Below are 18,053 nucleotides of genomic sequence, written 5' to 3'. Positions count from 1 at the left end.
ACATTCATTTTATTTATTTTTATTTATTCAGTATTAGTCCGAAAACAGCACATTTAGGCCTTTACATCGAACTATTAACAACGATAACAATGGTCACTTTTACAAACACCCAAGCCCTAGATCGAGGGAAACTCACCCAGGCGGGAATTGAACCCGTGACCCTTGGAATGGCAGACAAGGACGTTACCCCGCCACCACCGGGGTTGGCGGGGTAATGGAGGTCGGATTTCAGGTATGAATCTCAGAGTCATGTGGTACTTATGAACTAACTGACTCCTCTCACTTAGCCTTTCTATATCAAGATCCTTCTATTAGGTCCATATCTCTTCAGACACACAACTGTCCTCATCCCAGGACTAAACTTGCCATTTCTAATATCTGAGATGGTTGCTGACTCTTGGTCTCAAAGCAAAAGAATTTAACATTTCTATCAAAGTTGACATTTTTCTAATGCAACTAAAACCGGAATGCAAATGGTAACATACAAATGAATCTTTTACATTTTATGATTTTTTCACATCCTATTTTTTGCATATAATAATGCTATTATTTCAATTTTCAAACTTTTCTTGAAGAGATAATTATATGAATATTTTTCTTTCTAAAGTCACTCAAATATTCACCAAAGATACATGTGTTTTGTGCTCACCAGAAACCTGTACCAAGCATTTCTGAGGACTATAAATTTATATTTGTTGCGCAAATACATGCATAGTATATTAAATGAAGAAAACCCTGAAGAGTCAAAATGATTTTCATTTAATTCTCCATGGTATTAACCTTTCAATTTATTGTTCAAGTTATATTCTGTCAGGCCTAATGAGAATTCAGTATCAGGTATTTAAATCTTATATTGTTGGACTCAATGGATCTAGAACAAAAAATATAGCCATTAGAATATTTGGAGATAAATTTACTATTACCCAGCTATCCAGGTTGAAACTGAATCACAACTTCTATAAACTCCTGTCAATGAGGTCCTGTTATTATTATTATCATCAGTGGTAGTTACCATTTAAGATAGCTAATGGATGATCGTAAAATGATCATCAGGACATTTCCTAACTTTGTCTAGCATGACATAACCTGATACCCCAAACTACATTAAACTGTTCTTCAATTCCAGAAGCATTGTACCTCACTTCATTCCATCCTACCCTTTTCCTCCTCTTACCTCTGTCTACCTCTGTTCTCCCTCAATACCACAGTATTCAACATTCCATTGCTAATCAAAATACTCTGCATCTAACTTTCCTGCCTGCCTTGAATTTCTCTTAACAGTCCCTTCCCCAACATGCCTAGTGCTCCTTTATTTGTTTTACTTTCTGTCCATTTTATCTTTTCCATCCTTCTCCACACCCACACTCACCCTGCAAAAATATTCGAGCCCTTTCCTAACAGAGTGTATACTTTTAAGAATAGATGTAAGGTATATATGTAAAAATTTGATTTATGTGTGGTGTATGGTATTATATGTTATAGCTTAATTTTTTTTTATGTATCTTTTTTTTCTTGCTGGTTAATGGTTGTAAATGGGATGGGGATTCACTTGTTTTGTTAAAGAGATCTGTGTTTGTCTGGTTTTATGTATTATATTTTGCAATTGTTTGGGACTTGTGTGCCACCTGACAGTGTCTATTAGCACATGTGTATTTATAATAATATAATATAATATATCAAAAATCTCCCAACCCCATCAATCCTACTTTTGGGATACTAGCAATTTATGTTCCTTTACCAAAAATAATAAAGTTTTCAATGGTCCCTGAAATAAATGTCCTTATCTTCTCAGATACTGGACATCCCTATAGCCCTCTTTACCCATACCCAAGTAGAGAAATATACATCTATATACAAGTAGAGACAAATCCAGGAATATCCAAAAGCCTTGATGGAATTTCACAGTTGCTAGACTCAGCAAAAAATCATGAAATGTGGGTTTTTATCATATGGTGTCTGTATTGTTAAATTTGTATATAACCATGTTTACTTTAAACTTCCATGTTCACACAAAGACAACGCTGTAAATTAAGGTAACATAATTCTACTTCCTAAACATTCCCATGGAAAGCAATTGTTATCTGAAAGCCCATGCAAAAAAATTATCCTGGCTACATAAAATGGAATGGAAATTATTCTAAATAATTGCATGTTATGGAAGAAATCCACTATGCTGGCCCAAGAAACAACTTGATTGCAATTAGATATTATAAAGCCATGGGAGACTCATTTTGATTGAAAATATGCCATGTTTTTAATTAAAATAAGATCAAGTGTTGAAAATATATCAGTGCTTGGAATTTCAAGGGACCCTAAGGCCCTACTCCATGTTGGTGTTTATCAATACACAACAGTAGTTTTATAAATACTAGTATTGTCTCCGAACATATGACAAATAAAGAATGACTTAATTCAGAGAAGGTGTCAGAATTTGAGGGAATTGACATTTAAAAGAGTAGAATGGAGGGCTGAAGTAAACCAATCCTAGGATTGAAATACTGATGATTGTCTCAGAGAATGTATACATTGTACCTAATGTGTTATAGTACACTATTACTGTGTAGATTCCTTTATATATCAGATAGACGTTTAAAACAGAGTTAAACACTGTTTTTCTTGGGTTTATTGCCTCGTGCTCAAGATTTTAACACATTTTAAGCAAAAAATCAATTAATAAAAATTTCTACACCAGCCAAAAGCATTGAAATTATTTTAACTTTCCCATTCATGCAAAATATAATTCATTTTGATAAATCAACACAGAGAAAAGCTATGCCATTGATTGAGAAAGAAGAGAATGAAGTTATATGTTTAGTTCATAGAAAGCTACATCTGATGGATTTATAATGACTATTGGTTCAGGTAATTGAGAATCACTTCAATTTGCAGGTTCATTACTGTCTAACTCACTTACTATGTTATTATAATTCTAAAATATGGCTTATGCATTGGTAATACTATTATATTTTTCCATTTTATACTAAGTAATTTTCAGCAATATGACTGCAGTCTATCTTTTCTTGCATATTTAACCTCATTTTTCTTCCTAGTAATTAGTGAATGTGAAAATCATGTGCTTCTATGTTACTTCCAATATAGCATTATTGAAATAACTGTTTCATGCATAATACTTTGGAAATGCTATATGCATATACCATACATTTTTATCACCTACTATTCTATTATAAAAGCAGAACCGACGAACTTAGTTATTATTCAGGTATACATGCCACCGAGCAACCATAAGGAAGAAGAGGTCGATAGGATATACGATCAGTTAGAGAACATGATCGCGTGTGTTCCTGCAGGGAAACATTTGATAGTGATGGGGGATTGGAATGCGACGGTAGGTGAAGGAAGAGATGGTGATGAGGTGGGGGACTACGGTTTAGGCACGAGGAATGACCGCGGGGAGAAAGCAGTTGAGTTCTGCAGGAGACAGGGGTTAGTCATCACCAACACGTGGTTTAGACACCACAAAAGACGCAGGTATACATGGAAAATGCCAGGTGACTCAGGAAGATATCAGCTAGATTATATCCTGGTTAGACACAGGTTTAGGAATAGTGTGATAAATTCCCACAGCTTCCCGGGAGCGGATGCGGACTCAGACCACAATTTAGTTGTTATGAAATGTAGCGTACGTTTCAAAAAGATAAGGCAGGGGCGGCGAGTTAGAAAATGGAATGTAGAAGCATTAAATGGGTTGAAAAGGAAGGAATACAAACAGGCGGTGGAGAAAATCATGGAGGATGGTAAAGAGCTAAGTACTATCGAAGAAAAATGGGAAATGATCAAGAAGGGGTTGTCTAAAGCCGCAAAAGACACTATTGGAACCGTTAACGCTAAAAGGACTAGGAAACAATGGATCACGGATGAGATGATTACAAAGATGGATGAGCGGCGAAAATGGAAGAATGTAAATACAGAGTTAGGCAAAATGAAGTACAAAGAATTAAACAATAAATTGAGGCGGGCAACAAATAAAGCAAAAGAAGCCTGGTGGAAGACGCAGTGCGAGGATATGGAGAGTCTCCAGAGGAAGGGTGAAATCGGTGCGCTGTACAGCAAAGTTAAATCGTTATCGGGAAGTAAGAAAGGAAGAGCTATGCTAACAGTTAGAGATAGGGCGGGTAAGGTAATAGTTGACGCAGGAAAGATCCAAGAGAGATGGAAGGAGTATATAGAAGAACTGTATGGTAAAGAACTCAGACCAACAAAGTTAGACATTGAAAAAGAAAATGACGTAGAGGAAGACAGCTTAGGTCCAGGCATACTAGACAATGAGATAGAAAGGGCATTAAGGGAGATGAAACTAAATAAGGCCGTGGGGGTAGATAACATTCCCGTGGAACTTTTAAAATGCTTAGGAAAATGTGGGAGGAAGAGGCTATATGGGCTGATCCGTAGTATTTATGAGGAGGAAATCTGGCCGGAAGACTTTGTGAGATCAGTTTTAGTTCCTATTCCGAAAAAGGTAAAGGCCACGTCATGTGAGGACTATAGGACAATTAGTTTGATATCCCACGCAGCTAAAGTTGTTCTCAGGATCATAAACAAAAGGATAGAGAGTAGGGCAAATGATTACTTAGGGGATGATCAGTTTGGGTTTAGGAAGGGGAGAGGTACGCGTGATGCCATTGCAGTAATGAGATTATTAATCGAGAGGAATTTAGAACACAACCAGGAGGTATTTGCCTGTTTCGTAGATTTCGAAAAAGCGTTTGATAGAGTGAATTGGGAAAAACTAATGAGTATATTGCAGAAAATAGGAATAGATTGGAGGGAAAGGAGGCTAATCCGCAACCTGTACATGTCTCAGACTGCTCAGGTGCGGGTGGGAAATGGGGAGTCAGAATGGGCAGTGTTAGGAAGGGGTGTAAGGCAAGGTTGCCCATTATCACCATTGCTGTTCAACCTGTATGCAGAGGAAATGATCAAAGAGGCATGGGAAGGACTCGAGGTAGGAATGAAAGTGGGCGGGGAATTCGTAAAATCAGTTAGGTTTGCTGATGACCAAGCTTTAGTTTGTCAGTCAGCCAAGGGGCTGCAAGCATTGCTGAGTAAATTGGAAATTCAGTGCGACAGGTATGGGATGAGAATCAACATTAGTAAAACAAAGGTTATGCGATTTTCTAGAAAGAAAAAGGCCAAGCTTAACATTAAAATAGGAGGGCAAAAACTAGAGCAGGTAGAACAGTTTACGTATCTCGGTAGTGTTTTGGACCAACACGGTCAAAGTAGTAGGGACGTAAGGAGAAGAATTGCGCTAGGCAAAGAGGCTTTCACAAGGAGGAGGGAGTTGATGACAGGGACTTTGAGTAAGGATGTTAAGAAAAGACTCGTAAAAACTTTGATATGGAGCGTAGCTATGTACGGCGCGGAAACGTGGTCATTGAAGCAGGAGGATAGACGTAGATTGGAGGCTTTTGAAATGTGGGTGTGGAGAAGAATGGAGAAGGTGAAATGGACAGAGAAGAAAACAAATGAGGAAGTACTTGGTATGGTGGGCGAAGAGAGGGGTTTGTTGGGAGCAATCCTATGGAGGCAGGGAAAGTGGATGAAGGGGGTGTTGACCGGCAGTGGGATGTTGAAGACTGTGATAGAGGGTAGAATGTTGGGCAAAAGAGGAAAGGGAAGGAACAGGATAGGGATGTTGGACGGGATGAAGGGAGGAAGAAAGTACTCAGAGATGAAGAGGGACCTGATATAGAGTAGGATGATGGATTTTTTTGTTTTGTTAGGAATAATAAAATGCCTGTTTGGTAGTTGTGTCCATCCAAAAACCTACCTTAACCGGTAGATTACCTTAAAAAAACTATTCTATTTGCTATTAAATGTAGTTGCCGTATAAATTAATTGGGAGCTATGAGTATGCCAAGAACATCCTCAAAGAAAGACATGTGAAACCTAATCAAGCACAGAAGTAGTAAGGGAATTAGATTCCATTTTTTGAAGCCAGATGAACATCCATGGCTGGATAACTCATTTATGTGTTGAGTTCATTCTACTTTTAAATGTAAATTTCATCTTTTCTCTCTGTTTACTGATTTACTGTCATCACAAATGCCTAACAATAAGGATGTGATCTACACATAGATAATACGTTTTAAAGACAATTTGTGAGAGAATAGAGTGTTTTCAATTTGAATGTCAATGCGAATACACAGACATTGCAAAATGAACATTGGTTTTAAAGGTACCAGTGAAACAGCAGAGACTTCAAATACTACAGTAGAAATTTGATGTATCTACATTCTGTGAATAGATGTGAGCATTCAATAATTAGTTCTTAAACATGGGCATGGGTCTCACTTTATGAAAATATTTGAAAATTGACTTAAAAATTTTCCAGATTTTATTTTGTTCCAACCAGCTACATAATGGGCACTATTCATATTCCTGAATACTTCCTAATTCCTAATCCAAGTAAAATCATTTTAAGGACATAAAACAGTTTTAACATGGGCAAAAATAGGGGATTCTTTGCTTAATCATTATATAATGTGAATTACAAATTTCCATGTTGGTCGCTCTTGTGCAGTAGTTACATTTTGTATTTTCAATCCCTGAAAGTTTCGAATAAGTAATTGTATTAGTGTTCTTCAGAAAATTTCCTTGGGGAAATTCCTAAATAATTAATGTTTCTTAACATAACCATCAATGCCTGATAAAGCACGGCTCTTAATCTTCAGCCAATTAGGGCCTGATTTAAAAAATATTATGAATGCAAACATGTAGCTATCTAATCATCTTGGGACAATAAACTACACTGTAACAGATGAATGTATTTGGCCTAGTAAGATTGACAAATACTATATTAGATACAATTATTTAAATATTACCCTTTCGTTTTCTGTGGGTTGAAGGGATTACAGGAATATGCAATCAAAGGAAAGGTCTGAGGCTTGTACAAATAATTGGTTGCATTCTACAATAATGAAAAGTAAATTATGCATTATGCAACTTAGGGCAAATACTTAAAATTTATCAGGATAATATTTTTGTGAGCTAATGATGCACTTTGGGCAATAGCGAATCTATTGCGTTTTGGTAAAATAAGAAATTTCACACAGAAAGTACTAATATATCATGTCATATAGTGTTATTTTGCATTCTTACCCATGTATTCTATTTAAGAGGTTTTAATAAATTGACGACTTAGTTCAGCTGATGGTGACTAGATGTCCAAATTTAGTGCTTACATAAATCTTTGCTTAATTACTGAAGATATGTCTGTAGATACTCAGTTTTCAAAGGGGGCACCTATTTTTAACCTAATCAGCAGAATGAAGGGTATTTTCGAACGATAAATTTCAGACTTGCTTTTGCTCAGAAACATGTTGAAAGCTACGAGGTGTTTGTTCCAGCATTTGGCTCACATATTCTAATCTGCAGAGGCACACTTACTCATAAAATTGCTTCACATGTAAATTTTCACAGCTTTATTTATTTATTAACTGATTTAGAAATATTTTTTATAGCTAAGAGCTCCTAACGGCCATCAGCATCATTTTCAGCATAGATGCTTACCATTCTGCATTATTATAGTGAGTGCTTTGACCTCAGTTTTGTCAAATGGCATTACAGTATTAAGAATGGTATTACAGTATTAATTTTGGTAAAGTTGTTAAGATGTGCGCTAATCATTTTTTAAATGATCATTTGAATACTGATCTGTCAACATGGTAATCTGCACTGCGCATGGCATTATGCTTGTGCTTGGCCAACAGGAGTATATTCCTCAACATTAAAATTAGCACATTTGTTGGATGAACCTAGTAACAACTTATTTTAATATTGATGAATTGATATTACGGCTGAAAATTGATCAAAATTGCTTTGAAAGGGTTAAAATAAAATAAAACCATGAAAATCAAGCAGAAGCTGGAAAGCTACCAGAAGTATACGCAAATAACTTTTCAGCATTTTTAAACTTTCATTTATATTTATTTCAGCGGAGTGTGAAATAAAGTATCATTGTTTTGCGTATTCTTTATTTTGTTACAATCCTGTATGATAATGTATTTATAAAATTTGAAAACATTTTGAACATATTCTCTTCTCCATAAACAAGCCTCTATTTCAAATAAACAGTGATTTTGCATATTATTTCATTGTTCCCTTCAAAATTTTAATATCAAGATCTCTTTGTAGTACTTATGTTTGGACTTTAACCTATGAACCAATGACTTATTTCCATCCTTAAATTGCAGCTCAGACAAAATTAATTTTGCCACCATGTAAATAAAGAGAGCATGGCTGCTCTACATATTATCATGATCATATTCTAGGGACACTAAAAATTCTAAATAGTGCAGTGTCTACTTGGCAAGGTATGACTAACAGTGATTTATGTAGCACAGAAAAAAATAAGCAGACAGATGGATGAGTACTACATATGTGCAGAATAGCATGATGAGAAATACATTCAAGTATCTGGTCTGTTCTAGGTCAAGATTGGCAAAATTCATCAAATTATTTATTTAAAGTGCTCAAATTGCTAAATTGAGTAGGTATGGAAAATTTATTTATCGGGATAAATTAACCCATAAAATGCAGGTGAAAATTTTGTGCTGCACAATGTGAGGAAGAATGTCCACCAAATGGTTCAATTTATATACATATGACCTCAGAAAATGTAATCTGTAGTGAATATGCTTGGAATGGAATAGGAATTAGTACCTCTCCCCAATGTTTTGGATTAATATTTCTGCCTTTAACATCCCTTTGGCTCTATTTTAAAATGAATGCCATAGCAGACGAGAACTCACTGCGGTGTTTTAATTCTTGGAGTGAATTCATATACAAAAGCTGTATTAATAGTAAGCATGTCACTTATACTCTAACATTTAGTTTGAGGAATAATAAACAAGATGGAGCAACTTAATCATGTTCTGTACGCATTCACTAATTGTGAATGTGTATAGTACATGAGTACCATATTAACTAATTGGCCAGTGAGTTAATGACTCATTTTAGACACATTAACAGTATGTTTTGGATATCTAATATCAAAGCGGCCATATGCCACAAACCCGATATAATTGAGTAACAATGTAAGTCTGAAGAAAGTCTAATTCCACCACTTTCAAGGTTTTTCCACCTTTTATTATCTCCATCTCTCTATAACCAAAGTTAGCAATGTAATTAAAGAGGCCATGATAATAGGCAGGCAAAATCCTAATAAACTAAAAAATTCATTTTTTGTATTGTACAAACAGATAATTTGTTTCAATTTTCATAAAAAATGAATTATGACAAGATTTGACCTTCAGACTTCAAGTCGCAACTCTGGGAAGTATTTTTGAAATCTCTGAAGAAATATCTCACAATTGGTTCACCAGAAGCCCTAATCTCCTATCAGATATTGCATATGATAACTTACATCAGACCAGTGTTCCTGGTGTACCACAGAAATGAAAATATATTAACAATAGAAAATTGTTCAATTATTGATGCTAAATATTATTCATTCAATAAAGACGAGGCATATGCTCATTTTATATAATACTTGGAAATATTTATGCATGGTAAAATGTAAAAAAAATATATATTCATGACATATGTTACTTGCATGTTTATGACAATGGTAAACTGACAGAGGATGAAAATAAATTTGATTAGAAGTAAGGGAATCATGAAAACGATTGGAAAATTACGAAAATAAATGAACAGAGTGAGTGTCAATGAATGAGCCCTTTGAAGAGCAGTGTAGTGGAGTATAGTAATGTATGGTGCAGTAACATGGTCATTGACACAGGATGATAGGCATAGATTGGAGGCTTTTGAAATGTTTGAGTATGGAGAAGCATGGACAAGCTAAAATGGACAGAAAGGAAAAGATACAAAGAAGTGTTAGGCACAATTAGCAGGGAGAAGAGGGGGAGGGGGGGAGGCAGGAAAGATAAATACAGATCATTTGATTGGCAACAGGATTTTTAAGAATAAGTTAAAGGGGGAATGCTAGGAAAGTGTGGAAGGGGAAAGAGTAGGATAGGAGTTGATGAAATGAAGGGTGGAAGAAAGTATACTGAATTGAAGATGGACTTACTCTAGTGCCCGATTTCAGGCTTTTTTTGTTAGGAGAGGCAAGTAAATGTTTTTTTCTATGATTGTTTAGGCTGTATCCATCTAAAAACTTCCCTTAACCAGTAGAATACCAATAATAATAATAAGATCATGAATGCACTTATATCAAACTTTTACAAATAAGTACTTCAAAAAAATCCACGCTATTAAATTGATGAACTTATAATAGTTGCTCTTTTTTAAAGGCTATTTTTTAGTTTTTATGATATAATGCATATCACTCAACTAATTGTAATATTCAATATTTTAATTGAGCCAAACTTTTTAAATGAATGCATACGTACAGTCTATGACTTGAAAATGGACTAGAAGGAATGCATTATATACTTATCTTTCATTAAATAGCAGCGAATATCTCATTGCTAGGCATTTATATGAGAAAATGCTCTAGGTAAACTTAAAAACTGGGCTTAAGCCTCAAAATTCATATGTGCCGATTTTTGCATTGCAAATTGTGATGGAAGGAACTTCTATGTTCCATGCTTCTATGGTCCCTAGCATCCTTAAAAAATTTGAGCCCTGATTATGCTCATTATGCTCTGGTTGGACCCCAACATGCTCATTTATCAATATATTCGGTCAATAGTTTTAAATTCATGTAACAAAGATCCTGGGTGGCTCAACAGTTAAGGTCTGATGAAACATTCAAATTCTCTTTACATGCAAATGCCTATTTCATGGTTAGAATTTTCCAATCTATATTTAATAACTCTATAAATAAATAATGATTGTTTATGAAATTAATATTCTATCAGCAGCTCTTGTCTAATCTGAACAAAATTCATGATATACTAAGTACTTATCTTGGATGCTATCGAAGAATTAGATCCAAAGTGAAATATTGAAAGGGATTCTGAACTTAATAAAGCTTAAGAAACTTTGGCTTCTTCAAGACGTTGCAATATGAGCACTCACTGATTGACTCATGGAAGGGCGTATGTACTTACAGATAGGCCCACAAAAAAAATAGGTATAGTTATAATTAAAAAAGACCTGCACTTGGCAGAGGTAGGCTAGATATTTGGCAATGCTCCCCATGAATGAAATATAATATCAACTAATCTTTTTTTTCAAAGGAATTATTTATATAGCCAAAAGAAAAAAAATCTCCAAAGTTTTTCAGTTGCGCTTAAAATAATGATATCATGAGGTACATTCCAGACAAAAAGATGCTGAAATTATTTGGACAAATCTAAAATGGTCCAACCTTCCTCTTCTCTAAAGTTTAAACATTAAACGTGCACTAATAAATGCTACTCTAATCACAGCATGCAGATGAAATAACGACTATATGACATGACCTTGCACCAAGTAACAACTTTGTACCTTGCATTATTGTTGTTTTGGTGATAGTTGTTTGCCTGACAGTGGTTCCATCTGGTGTGATGTATTCAGTATGCTCTTCACCAACTACTGTCTCCCTGGCAGGAAACTCGTGAGTCACTTTTGTACTCAATACTTCAGGTTTGAGGAGGGTGAAAAATAAAATTCGTAAAATTCAACATCATAGCCATTACTCTACACAAATTTTAAAATATCAATAGGAAATTTCAATATTTCTATTAACAATAAAAGATGAAGTGAACTAAGGTAATCCACATGAATAATAAGAATTCTTATAGCAGGAGATTGGTGGAGGGGAATATATAGTAGCTCCAATTAGAAAAAAATGGCTATTCCAATTAACAGTAAAATACTGAAAAGAGCATGTACCTGTCCCTTCCTTGAACTCTGCTGGGCTTGGAGGAGGAGTCTTTGAAATCTTGGGTGATGTAACAGCTAAGGATAAAAATGTAGGAGAACATTAATGCTATATTAGCATGTCATATAATATCACTGGTAAATTGTTATGGGTGATTTATTGTGATAACTCTATCTAAAAGTATGCATATTTAACAGCAAAACATATTTGTAAAAAACTTGAAATTATATATAAAAATATGGGAACAAATGTATAACTAACTGACTTTGAGTGGCTCAAAAAATGGTTCAAGTACTTTTTAATAGGGTGACATGCCGTTACTTGATATTTTAATTACAATGCAAATCAATGCTTTGTTTGTAAATTCATGAATATACCCCTATGTACTAATAATGTTTTCGCATTAGCCTGGGAAAATGACTTCCATAGTAATTTTCATTTCTGTACTGAAGAGAAATATTTACTGCTCTAATATTGATATTTCATTTGTCTTTACATAAATATAAAAAGGTTCTCCCATGATGGTTTGCTATTCAGAAAATATTCTTTGAAAAAATGTAATATTTTACTGACATTTTAAACCATAATTGGTTATGACTGACATTTAATATGAAAAAAAAAATTATCTCTAGAATAGAGAAACCTCTTTGTAGCAAGTGTGATTCCAACAATATGTTACTGAAGTGTAGCCTGAGACTTATGGATGAAAAAGATGTTACTTTTTCAGCATCAATTGTCATTCATATTCCAAGCAAAGCAATCATATTTCACATTGCACCGGCATGGCATGTAATATTACATATGAATGAAGTGATTACATTATTTATGTAATGATGGAATTACTGAAAAAAACATTGGTTCACAGGCTTTTACAGGGTTAACCTTACAAAGGTAGCAATCTGCATGAAAACGTTCAGCTGCCTTGCAAAACAAAGTTATAATGAATATCTGTATATAATTTTCAATTGACATTTTGAAAATGAGTGGTGTTGTAATGCATAACTCATTCTCCATTCACCAAGGTAGTGAGTAACAAAGTAAGTAGTAACAGTGTAGCAGTAGTGTTTGTAGGTAATCTACTCATTAAAGATATTACTTGGGAGTACCTGAAAAGTCATGGCCCTCAAAAAAAACCCAAAATTAATTGGAACCTTTAACTTGATACCATTTCCTACTTCAGCTCCTCATGCTCTATAAACCCTTTCATTCCATCCCATCATATTACCATTCAAAGTCTACACTAGGCAAATTAAATTTTTACCTCCACAATTTGCCACTTATGACAATAATTGTAGTAAGTATGTAGGTCAGGAAGCATGGGGATGTTACTTCACATTTTATGAGCAACATTGATGTAATTATATCATTAAAATAGCATGGTATTAATGCATAAATGATAAGAGTATTATTGCATCAAAATGTAAGCTATGGGATAAGCTACAGAAATATGAAGTTTGCTGTCTGTGCCCAACAACAATTCCAATATTACTTCTCTCGGTCACAATATTTTTATCAATCTCAGTTCTATCATTGAAGTGCAATTAACAATTTAAAAAAATAAAAAAAATAATGACTTGCAGTAAAATCTTACAAGTGTGACCAATTATGTGCTTTAAAAAGCATGAAGCACTGATATTAAAAAATTAACTGGATCATAAATATACTCCAGCCCCTTAATTCTTGCCCTATGCTCAAATAATATCATTACTTCTAGATTTACAAGAATAAATTTTATTAAACCTCAGCTTTCAGAGCTTTGTAAAGTTACAGGGCCTTGAAAGACCCTTATTCACATTTATTTTTGTTACACTTTCCACCAATACTTCTATCAAATTTTAGTGGAATAAATACAGTTTAAATTAATACCAGGCCAGCTTATTTTGGAAATCAAGGAAATAAATAGCTTAGAAGTCAATAGCTCAAGACTATGGACATATGTAAATGTTTCTTGATCAAGAAGGACATGTGAACAATGTAGGTGAATTTTAGTTGAATAAGCAGAAATTGATTTGAAGGACATTGAGAGATCTCGAAGAGATAAACCTGTTGGAAGACTAGAGAGATAAGCAGAGAATGATAACATCCTGGCTAAAAAAATAATGATCTTTAAAAGAACATTCTTCCTGGATTTTGTTTATGAAGCTGATTTTAAAAATTAGCATTATCATATGAAAGTGATCTGCGATATGTATATTGTAATCAAATGTGCTCCATGCTCTGCTTTTCTTTGGTTGACTTTTAGTTTGAGAAAAATAAGACAACAGAACAGATTTGTGAAGTCACTTTAATCATTTTACAGTTTTAAAAATCAGGAAAAAGATCACTCCAAGACAAGATTCATGTCAAATCAGATGACTGACAAGAAATCTTCGAAGCCTTCATTAAAAATCTGTACTTCTTCATGCATTACATTTGACCAATGATTCAGTAATTAGTTTGAAAATGTATGCACATGTGACCACAGTGATTTTAATTCTAAATTTTAAAGAAACAGCGGTGAGTTTTAGATTACACAAAATATTTCAAAATCATGAATAAGAAGAAGCAGCATACTGGTATGATAACAATCCAAATTGTAATATGCATAAAATTAAACTTCAGAATGAGATGGAAGATGCTGAAATGCATATTGTCCCAAATATTGTTGATCTCGATTTCAATGCATTGAAGGGATCAGAAAGGCATGATCGTATAGAATGTTGACACAATTTGATACCTTCAGGAAAGCTGGTGAATGGATGTAAGCAAACTATCAAAATTTTCTTATTCTTGACACAATTACAGGCTTCCTGATAAGAACAACAGTGGAGTAAAGAAAAAACGTGCCAATGAAAGGTATTATGGGCTTAAGGATTATATATAATGGTGTTAGTGGCTTCTTTTTTGAAAATATAACGCTAAGAGTAACATTTGGTTTTTAAATATTCACAATGATTATGTTGCATCATAAACATTCAGAAATTAACCTTCCAATTACAGATTGATGGTTTTGCCTAAAATGGCATTTATGACTGCTAAAGGGCCAGTTTAGTTTCATAAAAGAATGACTGCAGTGGTTCAGACGTAAGTGATATATTTTTTTTGCAAGATACCTCTCCAAACATGAATACATATTTGGTGAACAAAAAGAGAACATGGAAGGACACCATTTTACTCTGTATTATTTCAGTAAAAATCTTACAAATTCACAGCCCCTCAAACAAATTCTCAAAATTTATTGTGAAAGATGGCATTTATGAATAATTTTCTGACCATCTAATTCAGTCTTATCTTTTGAAATCCATACTGGGAATATCCACTTTGCATATGACCATCATGGAGTGATGGGTCATGATTCTTTGATGCACTTAAAATGGCACATAAAAGCTTCAGATATTTTCCATCGCAAAACCAAATGTTACTTGAGTGCTTTTGAGTCATGAAAGAAGTTGCAATGTTAAGTAATACCAGTGTGAATCAAATGATAGTAATGATCTCTGAAGAAAAGGCAAGTGGTTTTAAAACAGAATGAATCTTAGTATCTTGGGTTCTGATCTCATGACGTCTTCAATTGGCAACAGAGAGCATTACATGGTTGCATAAAAAATTGTCAAACAAAAGGAAATATGAATCAGGGGCATATGATAGCCAGTTTTTTTTGGTACGGCTATCAAAAATAGAAGCACCCCAAAATATTAGAAAATTAAAACCCATAGAATACATTATGTTATATCTAATTTCTAAATATTTATACAAAATAGCATTCATAACTTTGAAAAGTTATTCTTGCATAACAAAATTTCTGATTCTCAATGACTACATAGAGATATTTGAATTATTTAATGGAACATAATATAAATTATTTCCATTCAAAAGTAATGGAACTTGTATTATTAATAAAGATGAAGAATGTACAGCATTAATTTTGACAATACTTGGTACTCAATTAAGTACCTAAAATTGAAGAAATTATAGTTGCATTACTCACCATCTACTCATTAAAAAAAATAAAAATAAAGCTTAAAGGAAATTTTCAAAAAGCTGACAGTACTGTAAGAATTAAGACATAAATTAAAAATATGTAGAGTAGCAAATGATGCAAAACATATACATCTTCAGGATAAAATCCACATAGCAAAGGAATAAACTGGTTTCCAAATAATTAATAATATTTAGCCACTACTCATACCATTATGTAGCCACAGCAATAATGCCTTTTAAAACTTAAAGGGGCATACATTGCCTAATTAATGAATGAAAAATATTTCCACTCATCTAAATTTATTTTTGCTCTTTTGTAATTCAAATTTTATACTTTATTGAAGCACTAGCGAAAACATTCTTCCACCAATCTCTGCACTATAATCATATTGATTGTCTCATGTTTTAATGATAAGCATTCAATAAACTTAGCTTAGCTTGGAAGACTACTTGTAGCTTGCAATGTGGAAGATGTCTCCATAGTAAATTTATTGATGTGGATACTTTCAGATCTAAAAAATATACTAAAATGAGATCCATACTGATATGCAGCTTAAATAAATAGATGTAGAGGGGAGTGGTTGCAATTCAGAGACAATGTAAACTCCCACATTTCCTAAAGGGAGGAAGGGGTACAGACCAAATAGTAGGTCTTTGGAGAAGTAAATGTCAAGTATTGCAAGCTTATTGAGCAATCTTATAAAAGGATGAAATGCTCAAAGAAAGAAAAAAACCAAAATTTGTCAAAAATAAGCAGTTGTTATTAAGAATATGGAGCACATAGAGCAAATCCTTGATGCCCTCACTCCATGTAACAAATAGATTGATTATATTAAAAGCCTTGAGATGATTGACATCATTGAGTTGGTTTATTGAGAAGGTAATGAGATATTCATGGGAACCTGATACGTATTAGTTTCTTTTTATATGGTTATCACTTCCAAAAGATTCTCATCAATTAGCATTCTTGAAAAATAAATGATATTCAACAAATACAGTAGTTTAATCACATGTCCATTATATTCTAAGCTAAGTAAGCACTACCCATAGGTAGTAGTGGAGATGTAAAGAATGTATAAAAATAATCCTGTCAAACATTTGAATTTCTATATATTTCTCTGTTTGCTAGCTTAGGAATGTTATCTTAGTATCTTACAAATATTTGTAACTTTGAGTATATTGGTCATTGTCTGTAGGTAAATCTGACAGTTGTAACTACAAATGTGACAGAAATATTCAGTCTGCAGCAAAAGCAATTATGTTGAAATCGCTGAAAACAATTTTGGTCTAATAATCTATCATCAAGAGAAGACTTTCAAATCCGTCTGAAAGATGAGAAATTAAGGTACGAACCTCTTTTTTACTATAACTCAAGTTTTCCATAATTACTGTAACAGACCAAGAGTCTGAAAATATCAAGTCATCAGATTTTTAACATTCCAGCTGGGGGTTACCAAGAAAGCTTAAATTTTTCTATCCAATTGTTTTATGTTTGAAAAGTAGTTTTCGACTCAGTGAAGTGCCAAACTGCCAAACAAATTGCACTTAGCTCAGAAACCTGCAGCTAAATACTAGTTTAAAGAATTTATATTAACTCTCACCTTAAGTACAACATAAGCTTTCACAGAAAATGACCCAAGCAATAAAACCCAATGACTTAAGAAATAATTGCTAAACTGGGTGGAGTATAGATTAACTTCGTCTACCCATTTTGCACATAAAAGATAATTTATTAATATGATATAACTTCTAAGAAAATATACCCAAAAGTTACTATACTTGTTAACATGTGAATAACATGTTTAAATGATTTTAATCCTGGTTAGATTAGGTTTGGACCAAATTGTAAGATTTTAGTTTGTATTTCCTGAGATATAGGTAGCACGTGAGGAAACCCCCTTTGACACAGGCAACTTGCAAGGCTTACTACGTTTTTAAAATTCTGGCATTAATTATATGTATTAATATTAGGTTCAGCATTCATGCCGACATAAGAATATAATCATGAGAACATCAAGCTAGAATTGGTAAATCTCAGCCCAGAAGTTAATGAATTATTTGGTATGAAGTTAAAAGGTGTCCAAAATAAGAGATTTTAATGGCAGAATGAATTTTCTGTCACTCAGATTGCTTAATAAGATTTGTTGTTGCACCGCAAAATTTGAAATAACTAGACTTTCATATGGCTATATGCCATTCAGACATTGCCGGCATTGAAGAATTGTAATGAGGTCCTATTTCTAGTTTTTACCTGAATGTTGAAATTAAAAAATAGCTTTAAACATTTGACAAATAATTC

General features: G+C 33.6%; 1 protein-coding gene across 1 annotated transcript in view; it reads right to left on the bottom strand.

Annotated features, from left to right (window-relative positions):
- LOC139686865 (ankyrin-3-like) overlaps positions 1-18,053 on the bottom strand; it is a 32,714-nt gene that overhangs the window by 1,949 nt on the left and 12,712 nt on the right. Inside the window, exon 11 of the mRNA XM_071583941.1 lies at positions 11,806-11,871. Coding sequence (XP_071440042.1) covers positions 11,806-11,871 — 66 coding nt within the window. The remainder of the gene's footprint in view (positions 1-11,805; positions 11,872-18,053) is intronic.

This window comes from Hetaerina americana, unplaced genomic scaffold, assembly GCF_022747635.1.
Source record: "Hetaerina americana unplaced genomic scaffold, ioHetAmer1.1.p SCAF_15, whole genome shotgun sequence".
NCBI classification, from domain to species: domain Eukaryota; kingdom Metazoa; phylum Arthropoda; class Insecta; order Odonata; family Calopterygidae; genus Hetaerina; species Hetaerina americana.
Note: the sequence above shows the minus strand (reverse complement) of the source record. Positions and strands in the feature narration are given on the sequence as shown.